This window comes from Phocoena sinus, chromosome 17 (genome assembly GCF_008692025.1).
Source record: "Phocoena sinus isolate mPhoSin1 chromosome 17, mPhoSin1.pri, whole genome shotgun sequence".
Taxonomy (NCBI): domain Eukaryota; kingdom Metazoa; phylum Chordata; class Mammalia; order Artiodactyla; family Phocoenidae; genus Phocoena; species Phocoena sinus.
In genome coordinates, this window is record NC_045779.1 from 60,642,550 (window position 1) to 60,656,427 (window position 13,878).

At 35.8% G+C, this 13,878-nt stretch overlaps 1 protein-coding gene across 1 annotated transcript in view; it reads left to right on the plus strand.

Annotated features, from left to right (window-relative positions):
- COL14A1 (collagen type XIV alpha 1 chain) overlaps positions 1 to 13,878 on the plus strand; it is a 245,422-nt gene that overhangs the window by 10,758 nt on the left and 220,786 nt on the right. Inside the window, exons 3-4 of the mRNA XM_032610321.1 lie at positions 4,355 to 4,498; positions 8,730 to 8,819. Of these exons, the coding sequence (XP_032466212.1) occupies positions 4,355 to 4,498; positions 8,730 to 8,819 (234 nt within the window). The remainder of the gene's footprint in view (positions 1 to 4,354; positions 4,499 to 8,729; positions 8,820 to 13,878) is intronic.

Below are 13,878 nucleotides of genomic sequence, written 5' to 3' on the forward strand. Positions count from 1 at the left end.
ATCTACAGATTCAATTCAATTGCTATCAAATTACCAATGGCATGTTTTACAGAACTAGAACAAAAAATCTTAAAGTTTGTATGGAGATACAAAAGACCCTGAATAGCCAAAGCAGTCTTTTTTTTTTTTTAACATCTTTATTGGAATATCATTGCTTTACAATGGTGTGTTACTTTCTGCTTTATAAAAAAGTGAATCAGTTATACATATACATATGTTCCTATATCTCTTCCCTCTGTGTCTGCCCCCTTCCACTCTCCCTGTCTCATCCCTCTAGGTGGTCACAAAGCACCTAGCTGATCTCCCTGTGCTATGCGGCTGCTTCCCACAAGCTAGCTATTTTATATTTGGTAGTGTATATATGTCCATGCCACTCTCTCACTTTGTCACAGCTTACCCGTCACCCTCCTCATATACTCAAGTCCCTTCTCCAGTAGGTCTGTGCTTTATTCCCGTCTTGCCCCTAGGTTCTTCATGACCTTTTTTATTTTTTCTTAGATTCCATATATATGTTTTAGCATACGGTATTTGTTTTTCTCTTTCTGACGTACTTCACTCTGTATGACAGTCTCTAGATCCATCCACCTCACTACGAATAACTCAATTTCGTTTCTTTTTATGGCTGAGTAACATTCCATTGTATATATGTGCCACATCTTCTTTATCCATTCATCTGTGGAAATGGTTTCAGGTTTTCACCATTGAGGACGATGTTTGCTGTGGGTTTGTCATACATGGCCTTTATTATGTGAAGGAAAGTTCCCTCTATGCCTACTTTCTGGGGGGTTTTTATTATAAATGGGTGTTGAATTTTGTCGAAAGCTTTTTCTGCATCTGCTGAGATGATCATATGGTTTCTCTCCTTTAATTTGTTAATATGGTTTATCACATTGATTGCTTTCCTTATATTGAAGAATTCCTGCATTCCTGGGTCAAACCCCACTTGATCATGGTGTATGTGCTGTTGGATTCTGTTCGCTAGTATTTTGTTGAGGATTTTTGCATCTACGTTCATCAGTGATATTGGCCTGTAGTTTTCTTTCTTTGTGACATCTTTGTCTGGTTTTTTTATCAGGGTGATGGTGGGTGGCCTCGTAGATTGATTTAGGGAGTGTTCCTCCCTCTGCTATATTTTGGAAGAGTTTGAGAAGTAAGCATGTTAGCTCTTCTCTAAATGTTTGATAGAATTCGCCTGTGAAGTCATCTGGTCCTGGGCTTTTGTTTGTTGGATGATTTTTTTGTTGTTGTTAGCATCTTTATTGGAATATAATTGCTTTACAGTGTTGTGTTAGTTTCTGCTGTATAACAGTGCATCAGCTATATGTATATATATATATCCCCATATCCCCTCCCTCTTACGTCTCCCTCCCACCCTCCCTATCCACCCCTCTAGGTGGTCACTAAGCCCTGAGCTGATCTCCCTGTGCTATTTTTAATCACAGTTTCAATTACAGTGCTTGTGATTGGTCTGTTCGTATTTTCTGTTTCTTCCTGGTTCAGTCTCAGAAGGTTGTGCATTTCTAAGAATTTGTCCATTTCTTCCAGGTTGTCCAGTTTATTGGCATATAGTTGCTTGTAGTAATCTCTCATGATCTTTTGTATTTCAGCAGTGTCAGTTGTTACTTCTCCTTTTTCATTTCTAATTCTATTGATTTGAGTCTTCTCCCTTTTTTTCTTGATGATTTTGGCTAATAGTTTATCAGTTTTGTTTATCTTCTCAAAGAACCAGCTTTTAGTTTTATTGATCTTTACTATCATTTCCTTCATTTCTTTTTCATTTATTTCTTATCTGATCTTTATGATTTCTTTGCTTTGGCTAACTTTGGGTTTTTTTTGTTCTTCTTTCTCCGACTGCTCTAGGTGTAAGGTTAGGTTGTTTATTTGAGATGTTTCTTGTTTCTTGAGGTAGGATTGTATTGCTGCAAACTTCCCTCTTAGGACTGCTTTTGCTGCATCCCATAGGTTTTGGGTCATCGTGTTTTCATTGTCATTTGTTTCCAGGTATTTTTTGATTTCCTCTTTGATTACTTCAGTGATCTCTTGGTTATTAAGTAGTGTATTGTTTAGCCTCCACGTGCTTTTAATTTTTTACCGATTTTTACCTGTAACTGATATCTAGTCTCATAGCAGTGTGGTCGGAAAAGATACTTGATACGATTTCAATTTTCTTAAATATACCAAGACTTGATTTATGACCCAATATATGATCTATCATGGAGAATGATCCATGAGCACTTGAGAAGAATGTGTATTATGTTGTTTTTGGATGGAATGTCCTATAAATATCAATCAAGTCCATCTTATTTAATGTATCATTTAAAGCTTGTGTTTCCTTATTTATTTTCATTTTGGGTGAGCTGTCCATTGGTGAAAGTGGGGTGTTAAAGTCCCCTACTATGATTGTGTTGCTGTCAGTTTCCCCTTTTATGGCTGTTAGCATTTGCCTTATGTATTGAGGTGCTCCTATGTTGGGTGCATAAATATTTACAATTGTTATATCTTCTTGGATTGATCCCTTGATCACTATGTAGTGTCCTTCTTTGTCTCTTGTAATAGTCTTTATTTTAAACTCTGTTTTGTCTGATATGAGAATTGCTACTCCAGGTATCTTTTGGTTTCCTTTTGCATGGAATATCTTTTTCCATCCCCTCACTTTCAGTCTGTATGTGTCCCTAGGTCTGAAGTGGGTCTCTTGTAGACCCATATCTATATGGGTCTTGTTTTTGTATCCATTCAGCCAGTCTGTGTCTTTTGGTTGGAACATTTAATCCATTTACATTTAAGGTAATTATCGATATGCATGTTCCTATTCCCATTTTTTTAATTGTTTTGGGTTTTTTATTGTAAGTCTTTTCCTTCTCTTGTGTTTCCTGCCTAGAGAAGTTCCTTTAGTATTTGTTGTAAAGCTGGTTTGGTGGTGCTGAATTCTCTTAGCTTTTGCTTGTGTGTAAAGGTTTTAATTTTTCCATCGAATCTGAATGAGATGCTTGCTGGGTAGAGTAATCTTGGGTGTAGGATTTTCTCCTTCATCACTTTAAATATTTCTTTTCTTTTCTTTTTGCGGTACGCGGGCCTCTCACTGTTGTGGCCTCTCCCGTTGCGGAGCACAGGCTCCAGATGCGCAGGCTCAGCGGCCATGGCTCACGGGCCCAGCCGCTCCATGGCATGTGGAATCTTCCCGGACCAAGGCATGAACTCGTGTCCCCTGCATCGGCAGGCAGACTCTCAAACACTGTGCCACCAGGGAAGCCCTCACACCAGTCAGAATGGCCATCATCAAAAAAATCTACAAACAATAAATGCTGGAGAGGGTGTGGAGAAAAGGGAACCCTCTTGCACTGTTGGTGGGAATGTAAATTGATACAGCCACTATGGAGAACAGTGTGGAGGTTCTTTAAAAAACTAAAAATAGAGTTACCATATGACCCAGCAATCCCACTACTGGGCATATACCGTGAGAAAACCATAATTCAAAATGAGTCATGTACCACAATGTTCTTTGCAGCTCTGTTTACAATAGCTAGGGCATGGAAGCAACCTACGTGTCCATCCACAGATGAATGGATAAAGAAGATGTGGCACATATATACAATGGAATATTACTCAGCCATAAAAAGAAACGAAATTGAGTTATTTTTAGTGAGGTGGTGGACCTAGACTCTGTCATACACAGTGAAGTAAGTCAGAAAGAGAAAAACAAATACCATATGCTAACACATATATATGGAATCTAAAAAAAAAAAAATGGCCATTTTTGAAGAACCTAGGGGCAGGATGGGAATAAAGACGCAGACCTACTAGAGAATGGACTTGAGGACACAGGGAGGGGGAATGGTAAGCTGGGACAAAGTGAGAGAGTGGCATGGACATATATACACTACCAAATGTAAAACCGATAGATAGTGGGAAGCAGTTGCATATCACAGGGAGATCAGCTTGGTGCTTTGTGACCACCTAGAGGGGTGGGATGGGGGGGTGGAAGGGAGGGAGACACAAGAGGGAAGGGGTATGGGGATATATGTATATGTATAGCTGTTTCCCTTCATTATAAAGCAGAAACTGACACACCATTGTAAAGCAATTATACTCCAATAAAGATGTTAAAAAAAAAAGCAACAGTGTTATGATGAAAGATATTTGCAAATGTGTTTTTATCTAGTTTAGACGACTGTTTGTCTAATGCAAAGAGTGTAACTGAAAGTGAGAATGAAAAGTGTACTAAAATTAGTATTATGTAATAGCATTATACATATTTTTGAATGTCTTCTCCTTTAAAATCTTGATTTCTAAAATTTCTTAATGTGCACAGTTAACCCACTTCTTAGAACTGATTTATCTTTCTGTTTTATTATAGGTGGAAAAACCAATCAATTGAATCTCCAGAACACTGCAACTAAAGCGATTATTCAAGGTCTTATGCCAGACCAGAATTACACAGTTCAAATTATTGCATACAATAAAGACAAAGAAAGCAAGCCAGCCCAAGGTCAATTCAGAAGTATGTATTTACAGATCATAGAGTGCTGCCATGGGACTCTGTCTCAGCTCTGAGTTTGAGTCTGTGGTAAATATTGTATCGATAACAGGTTAAAATCCTAGATTGTTTAGATTTGGAAAGATCTTAAAAGACATTTAGTATAATCTTCTGTGAGTTCCTTTTATCTCTAATATTCTCTGTCCCTTCCTTTACCCATTTCATGGTGTTCCTACTTATCCTTTAAAAAGGTTTTAGTTCTTAAATGCTCTCCCTGACACTGTCCACTGAGCCTTATGCAGACATCTCATCTACCCAGCACATAATAGCTGCTCAATAAATACTTTCAGGATTCTGTGAAGGGAGGTACTCTCTCTGCCCCCATAATGGTCTAGCAAGGGAATGGATGGGAGTGTCTTCATATTTGAGCCAGTTCTCAAATAGTAAGTTGGGATAATACTTGACATACAGAGACATTCTAAGCAGGAGAGAAAGCTCTGAGGCAGCCCTATCCAGGTCTGTGCTGTTCCATTAGAAAGCTTTTCCTTATGTTGAATTTAAAAGTTGTCCACAAAGACCCTGATTCTTTTGCCTTTCAGGAAATATTCATTCATTCACTCATTCTTTTTTTTTTCCTTCCCACTTAACAAGTGTATATTGCATGGCTACTAAGTGTAAGGCCCTGTTCTAAGCCCTGGGAACATGACAAATCCCTGTCCCCATGGACCTTATATTCTAGTGACCAGAGACTACAGCAACTCCCTCTTCCTGGAGATGACTTATCTAATTGGAGGGCAGAGTTTTGTGTATCAGGAATACAAACAGAAGAGGTCTGTCCTGGTTAACTTTCTGTGTTACTTCATTGTTAAGGTAGACTCTTTAAAAAACCCAACTCATTATTAAGGACAATTTTAAACATAACTTAAAAAATCAGCAGATTCATAAAATAAACCCCTAAATATTCGTCAGTTGCTTCAACAATTAACCATTCATGGTCACTCTTGTTTCATTTATACCCCCATACTCCCCTCTCTCATATTATTTTTAAGTAAATCCTACACATCATTTCAAACAACAATAGCTTTTTAAAGGGTTAATCCACAAATCGGGGAGGCTGTGGGTTCTAGAACTCTATATACAGCAATGTTCTATCTGGATTTTTCTATCCCTCCCTTCCTTTTTTTTTTTGCGGTACGCGGGCCTCTCACTGTTGTGGCCTCTCCCATTGACGAGCGCAGGCTCAGCGGCCACAGCTCACGGGCCCAGCCGCTCTGCGGCATGTGGGATCTTCCCGGACCAGGGCACGAACCCGTGTCCGCTCCCTTCCTTTTTATCTTTCTCTTCTAGGTTATGTTTTACGAGACACATTTTGTGATTTTTCTTAAATTAAAAAGAAAAACTTTGTTAACCCGCTACCTCTTGAAACTTCTCAACAAAAAAACATTTGGTGAATCCACCTGTCAGCAGGACATACAGATGTTTTAAATGTTACATTCTTTTGAGATTCACAGTGTCTGGAAGCTCTGGGAAAGGGTTTTATGTTATTTTCAATATAAATCAGCCTTCTGTCTCATTTTATTGGCACTGTGCTTCAGTTTCTGGCCTCTGACATTCCTACATGAGTAAGGGAAATAACTTTCCTTAAAGTTTGTGAGAAGCAGTAAAAAGGACAAGGAGAAACAATTCATTTCACTTTAGTCTTAAGCTTTTGTGCGATTGATTATTGCAAATATTCCACTGACTAGCAGCATAAGAATCACAGGTAGCCTTAAAACTTTGCCAACAGATATTTACTCAAAACATTTAAAAGGAAATGCATTTGTTTTCAGTTTACTTAGCTCTGCTGACATAATCTTAGTGAAACAGTCCAACTTGTTAGATAAATTATATGGACGCATATATATTTTTTAGCTATGTTATTTTTATTGGCAGGTTAGAGGTCTTAGTTCTTCCCAAATAACAATTTATAAGAATGAAATTAAAATTGTTTGGATGGTTTCCTTTTCCATTTTGCATTTCAGTTATGTTTTTGCTCCCTGTGAGATGGAACTAAAGCCTGTTCTCCCCTCCCTGGAAACCTTTCATTCTTGGATCCAGGAAAATAATGATCTAGACAAATCCTGTGGATATAGGTTTGCAGTTCGTGTAGGGATTTGAATTTTTCATAAGTCCGTCTTCTACACAGGGAAACATAAGGAACAATCTTTGGATTTTGAAGACAGAAAGGCATGTCTGAACTGTTATGATTCCAAATCTGGTGTGTGTATTTGGCCAAGCAACTTAACTTCTTAGCCTCAGTTTCCTCATGGGCAAATGGGGTGATGGTTTGTGCCTATTATTGTGTGGATTAACTCACGTCAGCACACAGTAGGGGCATGGTTGCTTTTGTTGTTATGATTAATACCACTTTACTCTTGACAGTCTGTTTTCTAGTTGATTTTGCCTCCTGCGTGAGGAGGACAGAAGCTTGGAGTGACACGTGTTACATCTTGTATGTGACCTAGTGGCCCAATTCAAAGTGACTATTTTTTTTTTTTCTTGTTTATCTGTAGAATGGATTTTGGCCGTATTTTGGCAAACTTTACTTTTGGCCACTATTTTTCCCTTTGGAAATATATTTTGCTAATCTCTGCCTGCAAAATCTTGCTCATTTTTTAAAGTTTGGCCCAAATGGCACCTTCCTGGTGAAGTTTCTCAGAGTCTCCACCTCTGCAATTATTCTTTCCCAGATCTATTTCTACTTTTAGCACAACTTTCCTCACACTAAAGTTGCAGACTTATTTTCTTTTACAGAATGAAAGCAATTTGAGGCCATGGTCTATGTGTGGGTGGGGTTGAACATATAGATTTGGAAATTATCCACGGAAGGGTGAGAATTAAAACTGTGGGATGATAAAATTGTAGGCGTGGTGACAGGGATGCAAGGGAAATGTAGTTTATGACTGTGTTTCAGGAATGGAAGCAGAAAAATGATCCAAAGGATGAGAATGTAAAGGAGGGGTCAGAGGAATATGAGAACACCCAGGATAATGCTTTTTTAAAAACTGAGAAAGAAAAGAATTTAAAGGAAGAGGTGTTCCAAAGTGTCCGTGCCTTATAAAGAAGTCAGAAGATGTCGTCTAAAAAATGGATTTAGAAAATGAGAAGATCAGTGGAAATAGCAGGATTAAGGCATCTTGTATTTATTATTATTTTTAATCATGGTATTTAATCTCTAAGTACCAGAAAGCCAAGGAAGGTTTCTATAAAGGAATCATAGAACTAGAGCAACCCGGCCTTGGCAGATGGCAAGTCTGAAACCCTTTTAGCAAAGGGGTGGAAGCCAGTAAAAAGAAGAGGAAGAGGAGGAAGAGATGATAAAGACAGGATTCATGGAATAATACCCTAAGAAGGCAAGAAGGATGGTTCAAAGGAAATCATTGCTTACCCTACAGAGCCAACCCTCCAATAAGTTTGCAGATTTCCATGAAGTGAATGCAATAATTAAATGAAATATTCTGCCATGGGATCACTTCCTCCTTTTCACAGGGTATTTTATTTGTGCAGATAACACTGCCATTTAGCAATGACTCAGGACAACTTCAGGTGCCAAGCAATAGCAGGGAAGCTGCTGTGGAGTGAAAAGTAAAGCTACTGGAGTACATAGGAATGAATGTATTAAAGGACCGAGGGTCATTGTGGGTCCCTGAATATTTCATAAGGAAAGTAACGAAGAAATACTACTATTTATTAGTAGGGAAACATTTTTTTTAAGTTTGAAAGGAAATTATTATGGAGTTCCCTATCTTCTATTGCAGATAGACCAACTCCAAATGAGTATATTCATGGCTAAGATCTTTCTAGAACAGGGGCCAGCTCACAGGCCTTCCAGAAATCTGAAGACGTGGCTTGAATCCTGTGCCAACACTTTCTGGTTTTATGAGATAAGTCTTAGCTCCTTAGCCTGTTGGGCCTTCATTCCCTCATGTCTGAAATGGGGCTAATCTTTTGATTTTATAACAATTACGAAGGGTTAAATTTATTTGATACATCTGCCCATAGTGAATACTCTACCAAAGTAATTCTGTGATTTCCACACATTCCCATGACAAAATTGAAAAAAATAGCAGTTCCAATCTTCTGAAATGAGATTCTACCATGGAGCTAATTTCTACTTAAAACTTTCAATACTTGCAAGGGTTTTAGTAAAAATTGATTGAATATTTTCTTTTAGACTTTAACCTAACATGTTGCTGTATTTTTACTTTTTTTCCAGTTAAAGATTTAGAAAAAAGAAAGGAACCAAAACCCAGAGTCAAGGTTTTGGACAAAGGAAATGAGAATAAACCATCTGTACCAGGAGAAGGTCAGATTTTTTTTTTTTATTATTTGCTTATTTGGGGGATTGAGTTGTCTTAAGAACACAGGCAATACATACATCCTTGGCCTTTGGTCCCATCAGAGGAGTACAGATCTAATATGAAAATCTCCCTCAGCCCCACCTCATTCCCTCCTTCCATCCTCACACACAGTAACTGTCAACACTTCTCTCTCCCTTACTTTTCCATATTTAATACATCACTAAGTTCTAGTGGGTTTATTTTCTATTGAAATAATGACGGAATCTGTTCATTTCTTTCCATGTCTATTGCCAATACTCTGCTAAGCTCCCCTTTCTTTCCTGGTGTGCAGTATTATTTAGCAAGATCTCAATTTGTTCTCTGTCCAGAAGTTAGAGTGATCTTTGCAAAACAAATCTGACTCTACGCTCCACGTACCACCCCTCCGACCCCCGCACATCTTAAAACCCCTTTAATGGCTTTCCACTGCTCTTAGGATGGAGGCCAGATCCTTATCAAGACTTTCAAGGCCCCCATAGTCTTGTGACCTACCAACCTTTCTTCCTTCTTCATCTCCTTCCTTCTTCATCTCGGTTTAATTTTAAAACTTTATGAACACATTGCAAAAACTGTATACTTCTAAAAATGAAATTGCAGGGTTAAAGGATATGCAAATTTTACAATTTTGATAGTCTACCAAACTGACACAATTTTTTCAATAATTTCTTCTTAAAACGTACACTCTTTCCAATATTTGAAATTCTCAGTTTCAAAGTTTTCCTATTTCTTCTAATAATTTATAATTTTATATTTATATTAACTATATTATTATGATTTATTGTTAAATATATTAGGTATATAAAAAGTCTAAAAATAAGTAATAAACAACTTTATCTAGTTAAGAAGATAAATATAAACAGCACAGTTGGAGCTCCCTAAATATCCTTGAATATTCCTTTTCCTCCCCTTCTAAGAGGCTGCCAGTATTTGAATTCAGTGTTTATCATTCCAATATGTGTCTTTATCATTTTACTACATAAATATATGAATCCTGAAACCATATTTTAATTATGAATTCATATCTTAAATTTTGTATACATTTAATAAAAATCTATGTATACTTTGCAACTTGCTTTTTTTCCCCCAAATATTAGATTTTTGAATTATCCCTGTTGACTTATGTGAGGCAATTTATTCATCTTTGTTGTGTAGAATTCCATTGGATAACTATAACCCAATATATTTGACTCTTCTACTCTGATGTTCCCAGTATTTTGCTATTACAAAATTGCTATAAAAATAAATTGCTATAAGTATTCTTATTTATGTTGCCTTCTGTACATGTGGTAGAATTTCTGTAGCATATACACCTAGATATTGAATTATTCAATTATAATGTGTGCATATCTTCAACCTTGTTCATCTTGTCTATGGTATCTTATTATATGTTTTTATATATAATTTTCTTTCCTTATTATGTTTTTCTTTTTCTAACTTCCTGAATTGAATGTTTATCTCATTAATTTTCAGTATTTCTCCTTTTCTATTATATGCATTTTTTAAGGCTACAAATATCCAAGTACTGCTTTAGCTGTATCACATAGATTTTGATATGTAGTTTTATTTTTATGTAGTTCATACTATATAATTTCTAATTTCTACTAGGCTTTCTATTTTGATCCACAAGTTATTTAGAAATATATTATTTAATTTCTAAACATACAGAGATTTTTAAAAAGATATGTATTTGTTGTTGGTGTCTAACAATTGCATTGTGGTACCAATTTTTTTAAAAATTTGTTCAGACTTATTGTTTAAATGTGGTCAGTTTGTTTTTAACGATCGCATGTGTTCTTGAGAAAAATTTTAATCTCTGTGTCTGGGAGATTTGTCCATTTCTCTTTGTAACTCTGGTAGTTTTGCTTTAATTAGAGGCTAAGTTCATGTAAAATAAGAGTTGTTATATTGTCCTAGTGAATAATTCTTTTTATTTTGTAAAAATTTTCTTTATTCTTAGTAATTCAATATTTGACTTAGACACTGTTTTGTTTAATAGTCACATAACATATTGATTCTCTGCCCTTTAAGTTTCACCCTATTTGTGTTCTCAGGTTCAAGGTGACTAAATCTTTAAAGAGCATTTAGTTGGATTTTAAAAAATCATCTCTTACAATCTCTGTATTTTAATTGGTGTCTGTAGTCCACTTACATTTTGGATTTGCCATTAATTTTATGCTTCCTATTATGCTACATTTTCCCCTTGTATGCCTTATTGACTTAAAATTGATCACTTTTCTTTTTTTTAAATACATTTTCCCCTCTACTGAACTAGTAGGTATTTAATTCTTTTGTGTATGATTATAATTAAATTTTTAGTGTGCTTACAAAACCAAACTCTAAAACTAATCAGTATATTTACCATTTCCCAACCAATACAAAATTTTATAGTACTTTAACTTCAATTATCTATCCTCTATATTTTACTTAGTTCATAACAAATACATTAATTTTAACGTTTTTGCCTCATGAAGCTGTAATATTTATAATAATTATAATTTTAACAGTCATTGTTTGTCCAGAACTTCCCATGTTTATAAATTTCTTTGCTCATTATTCCATCTTGCATCTCAGATTTTCTGCATGTGTTGTTTCCTTTAGAGAAGATCTGTGGTGGTAAACTTAACTTTATTCACACAAAAATATCTGCAGCCCACCCTCAGTTTTGAAAGACTAGCTGGGTACCAGGTTGAAAGTTGTCTCTAATCATTTAGAAGATATTTCACTCTCTTTTGGCTCTTGTTTAAGACAAGTCTGTTGACAGTCTAAATGTTATTCCTTTTCAGGCAGTCTCTCTTTTCTCTCCAGATGTTTTTCAGGCTTTCTGTTCTTCTTCTTTGGTGTTCTGTTGTTTCACTACAATAAGTCTTGTTATAGATCTCTTCGTGCTCCCAGAATCAGGATTTATAACTTTCACTGATTCTCAACCTTTAGCTCTTCAAATATTCCTTTTCTCAGTTACCTATTTCTTTCTCTCTCTGTATTCAAATTATATTTATCATAGATAGTCTTTTTTGATGATCTATGTCTCTTAACTTTCACATTTTCTACCTCTTTGATATTATCAATGACATTTTGGGTAATTTCCTTTATTTTTCTATTAGTATACTAATTACCTTTTTATCTCTTTCTAATCTGCTTTTTAGCCTGTCCTTTTTAATAAGTAAATCTTTTCTTTCTAGAAATTATATTTGATTTTTTGAAAATTTTGCTAGAAATTTATCTGGTACATTGTTCCATTTTAGTGTTTTTTAAAAAATTATTCTGCTGTCTTAATCATGTTTATTTTATATCCTGAACCCAATAATTATATTATCTAAAGTATTTTAGGGGTAAATTTTTCTTTTCTTTTCTTTACTGGTTTTCATTCATGGTGCTTGTTTTCTTGTTTGACATGTCACTTTGATTTGTGAGCTCTTTTGTGGGAATTCTTCACAGCATAGTTTAGGAGTGAGCACCTCCAGAGAGGTGCCCCTTGGTTGCTACCAAATTGGAACCATTTTATGTTAATTTCTTGTTTGGGGATGCTCAAGCTTGTCAATGTTACAAATTCATATGACACTATGTAAATATTGTTTCATTTTACCCACTTATTTTAACATCCATTGATGATTCTTGCCTGAGCCAGCTACTACTATAATGTTTCTGAAATGATAATTTTCCTAACGTCATTGTTCATTCTACATTTATTAGGTGGCATTCTACTGTAAGGGAGATCTTTCCCTTCTCCCATATTTATTTATTTATTATGAATTTTTATTTCATGTGATGGATTATAATCTGTTACTATCATGTATTTTGATGCTCAAATTCTTCCAGAACTGCTCAGTGGGAGCTATTTCAAGGTGTCTCCTATGCCCTTTTAATATATCCCCATCATTCTTGAAGCTCTTCCTTACTTTCTGGCACAAACCTTGCATTCCAGGCTCCTCTTGTAGTTTTTGTGCCCTGTCCTGAAATCAACCACTTCTTCAAGGAGTTGGGGTTTTTTCATGGAGAATGGTATCTAGATACCAAAATGTGGTTACTAGATGTGTTTATGCTTCTGGGTTGTCATTGTTTCTAGGCCCATTTATCTGAGAATACACACACACACACACACACACACACGAGTCCATTATCTATTTATCTATCTGTCTTTCTATCCTCTATCTTATTGTACCTTGTATCTATCATCTATCCATACCACAGGGTTTATTCTAGCATTTCTTTTTCCATATTTACAACTCTCTATTCAAAAGAGTTGGGTAACATAGCTCCCGATATCTTAAATGCACCTGCTTATATGCTCAATCATAGAAATAGTTTCAAACTTGCTAATTAAACACTTAGCAAAAAGTCTGTTGATTAGAGTTCGGTATTTGCCTTTAGCATGGGGTATATATTAAAATGTCTGTGTTCAAAAGGATCTTGGGTTAGTTCTTTTCTTCCCTGTTCACTGTGGTTTTATTATTCATATTTAATACAGTCAGGTTAATTTGTGAGTACATAAAACATTAATGTGGTTCCAAAAGTAAAAAAGTATACAAAAGGGTAATACTCAAAAGAAGTGTGACTTCCCCTATTTCTTCCACCCAGCTTTACTCACCACCTTTAAATAACCAAACTCATTAATTTCTGATTTACTTTCCCTGTGTGTTTTTTTTTTAATTTCTAAATACTTTTCTGGAGGATTTTATGTGCAAGTTCTCGGCTGAGTTTTGGCTTAGCATTCTTCCAGGCAGTGCTTAAAGAATGGCACTCAAGGTGAAACCTATCTTCCATCCACGGATTAGAGTTTGATCCCAGAATTTAGCTATAACTAGATATTCCTAAAATGTGCTCAGTTCTCCTTTTCCCTGATGCACCTTCCTCTTGCTCTTCTAAAACATAGGTTTGAGTGAAGTGAATTGAACACAGGGAAAAGAACAGTGAAACGTGAGACTAACGTTAATATATGTTCTGATAAATCCTCACAGACATCTGCAGAAGGACCTTTCATTCAGCAGTTCATTTGCTTTACACACTAAACACATGTTTATGGAGAGG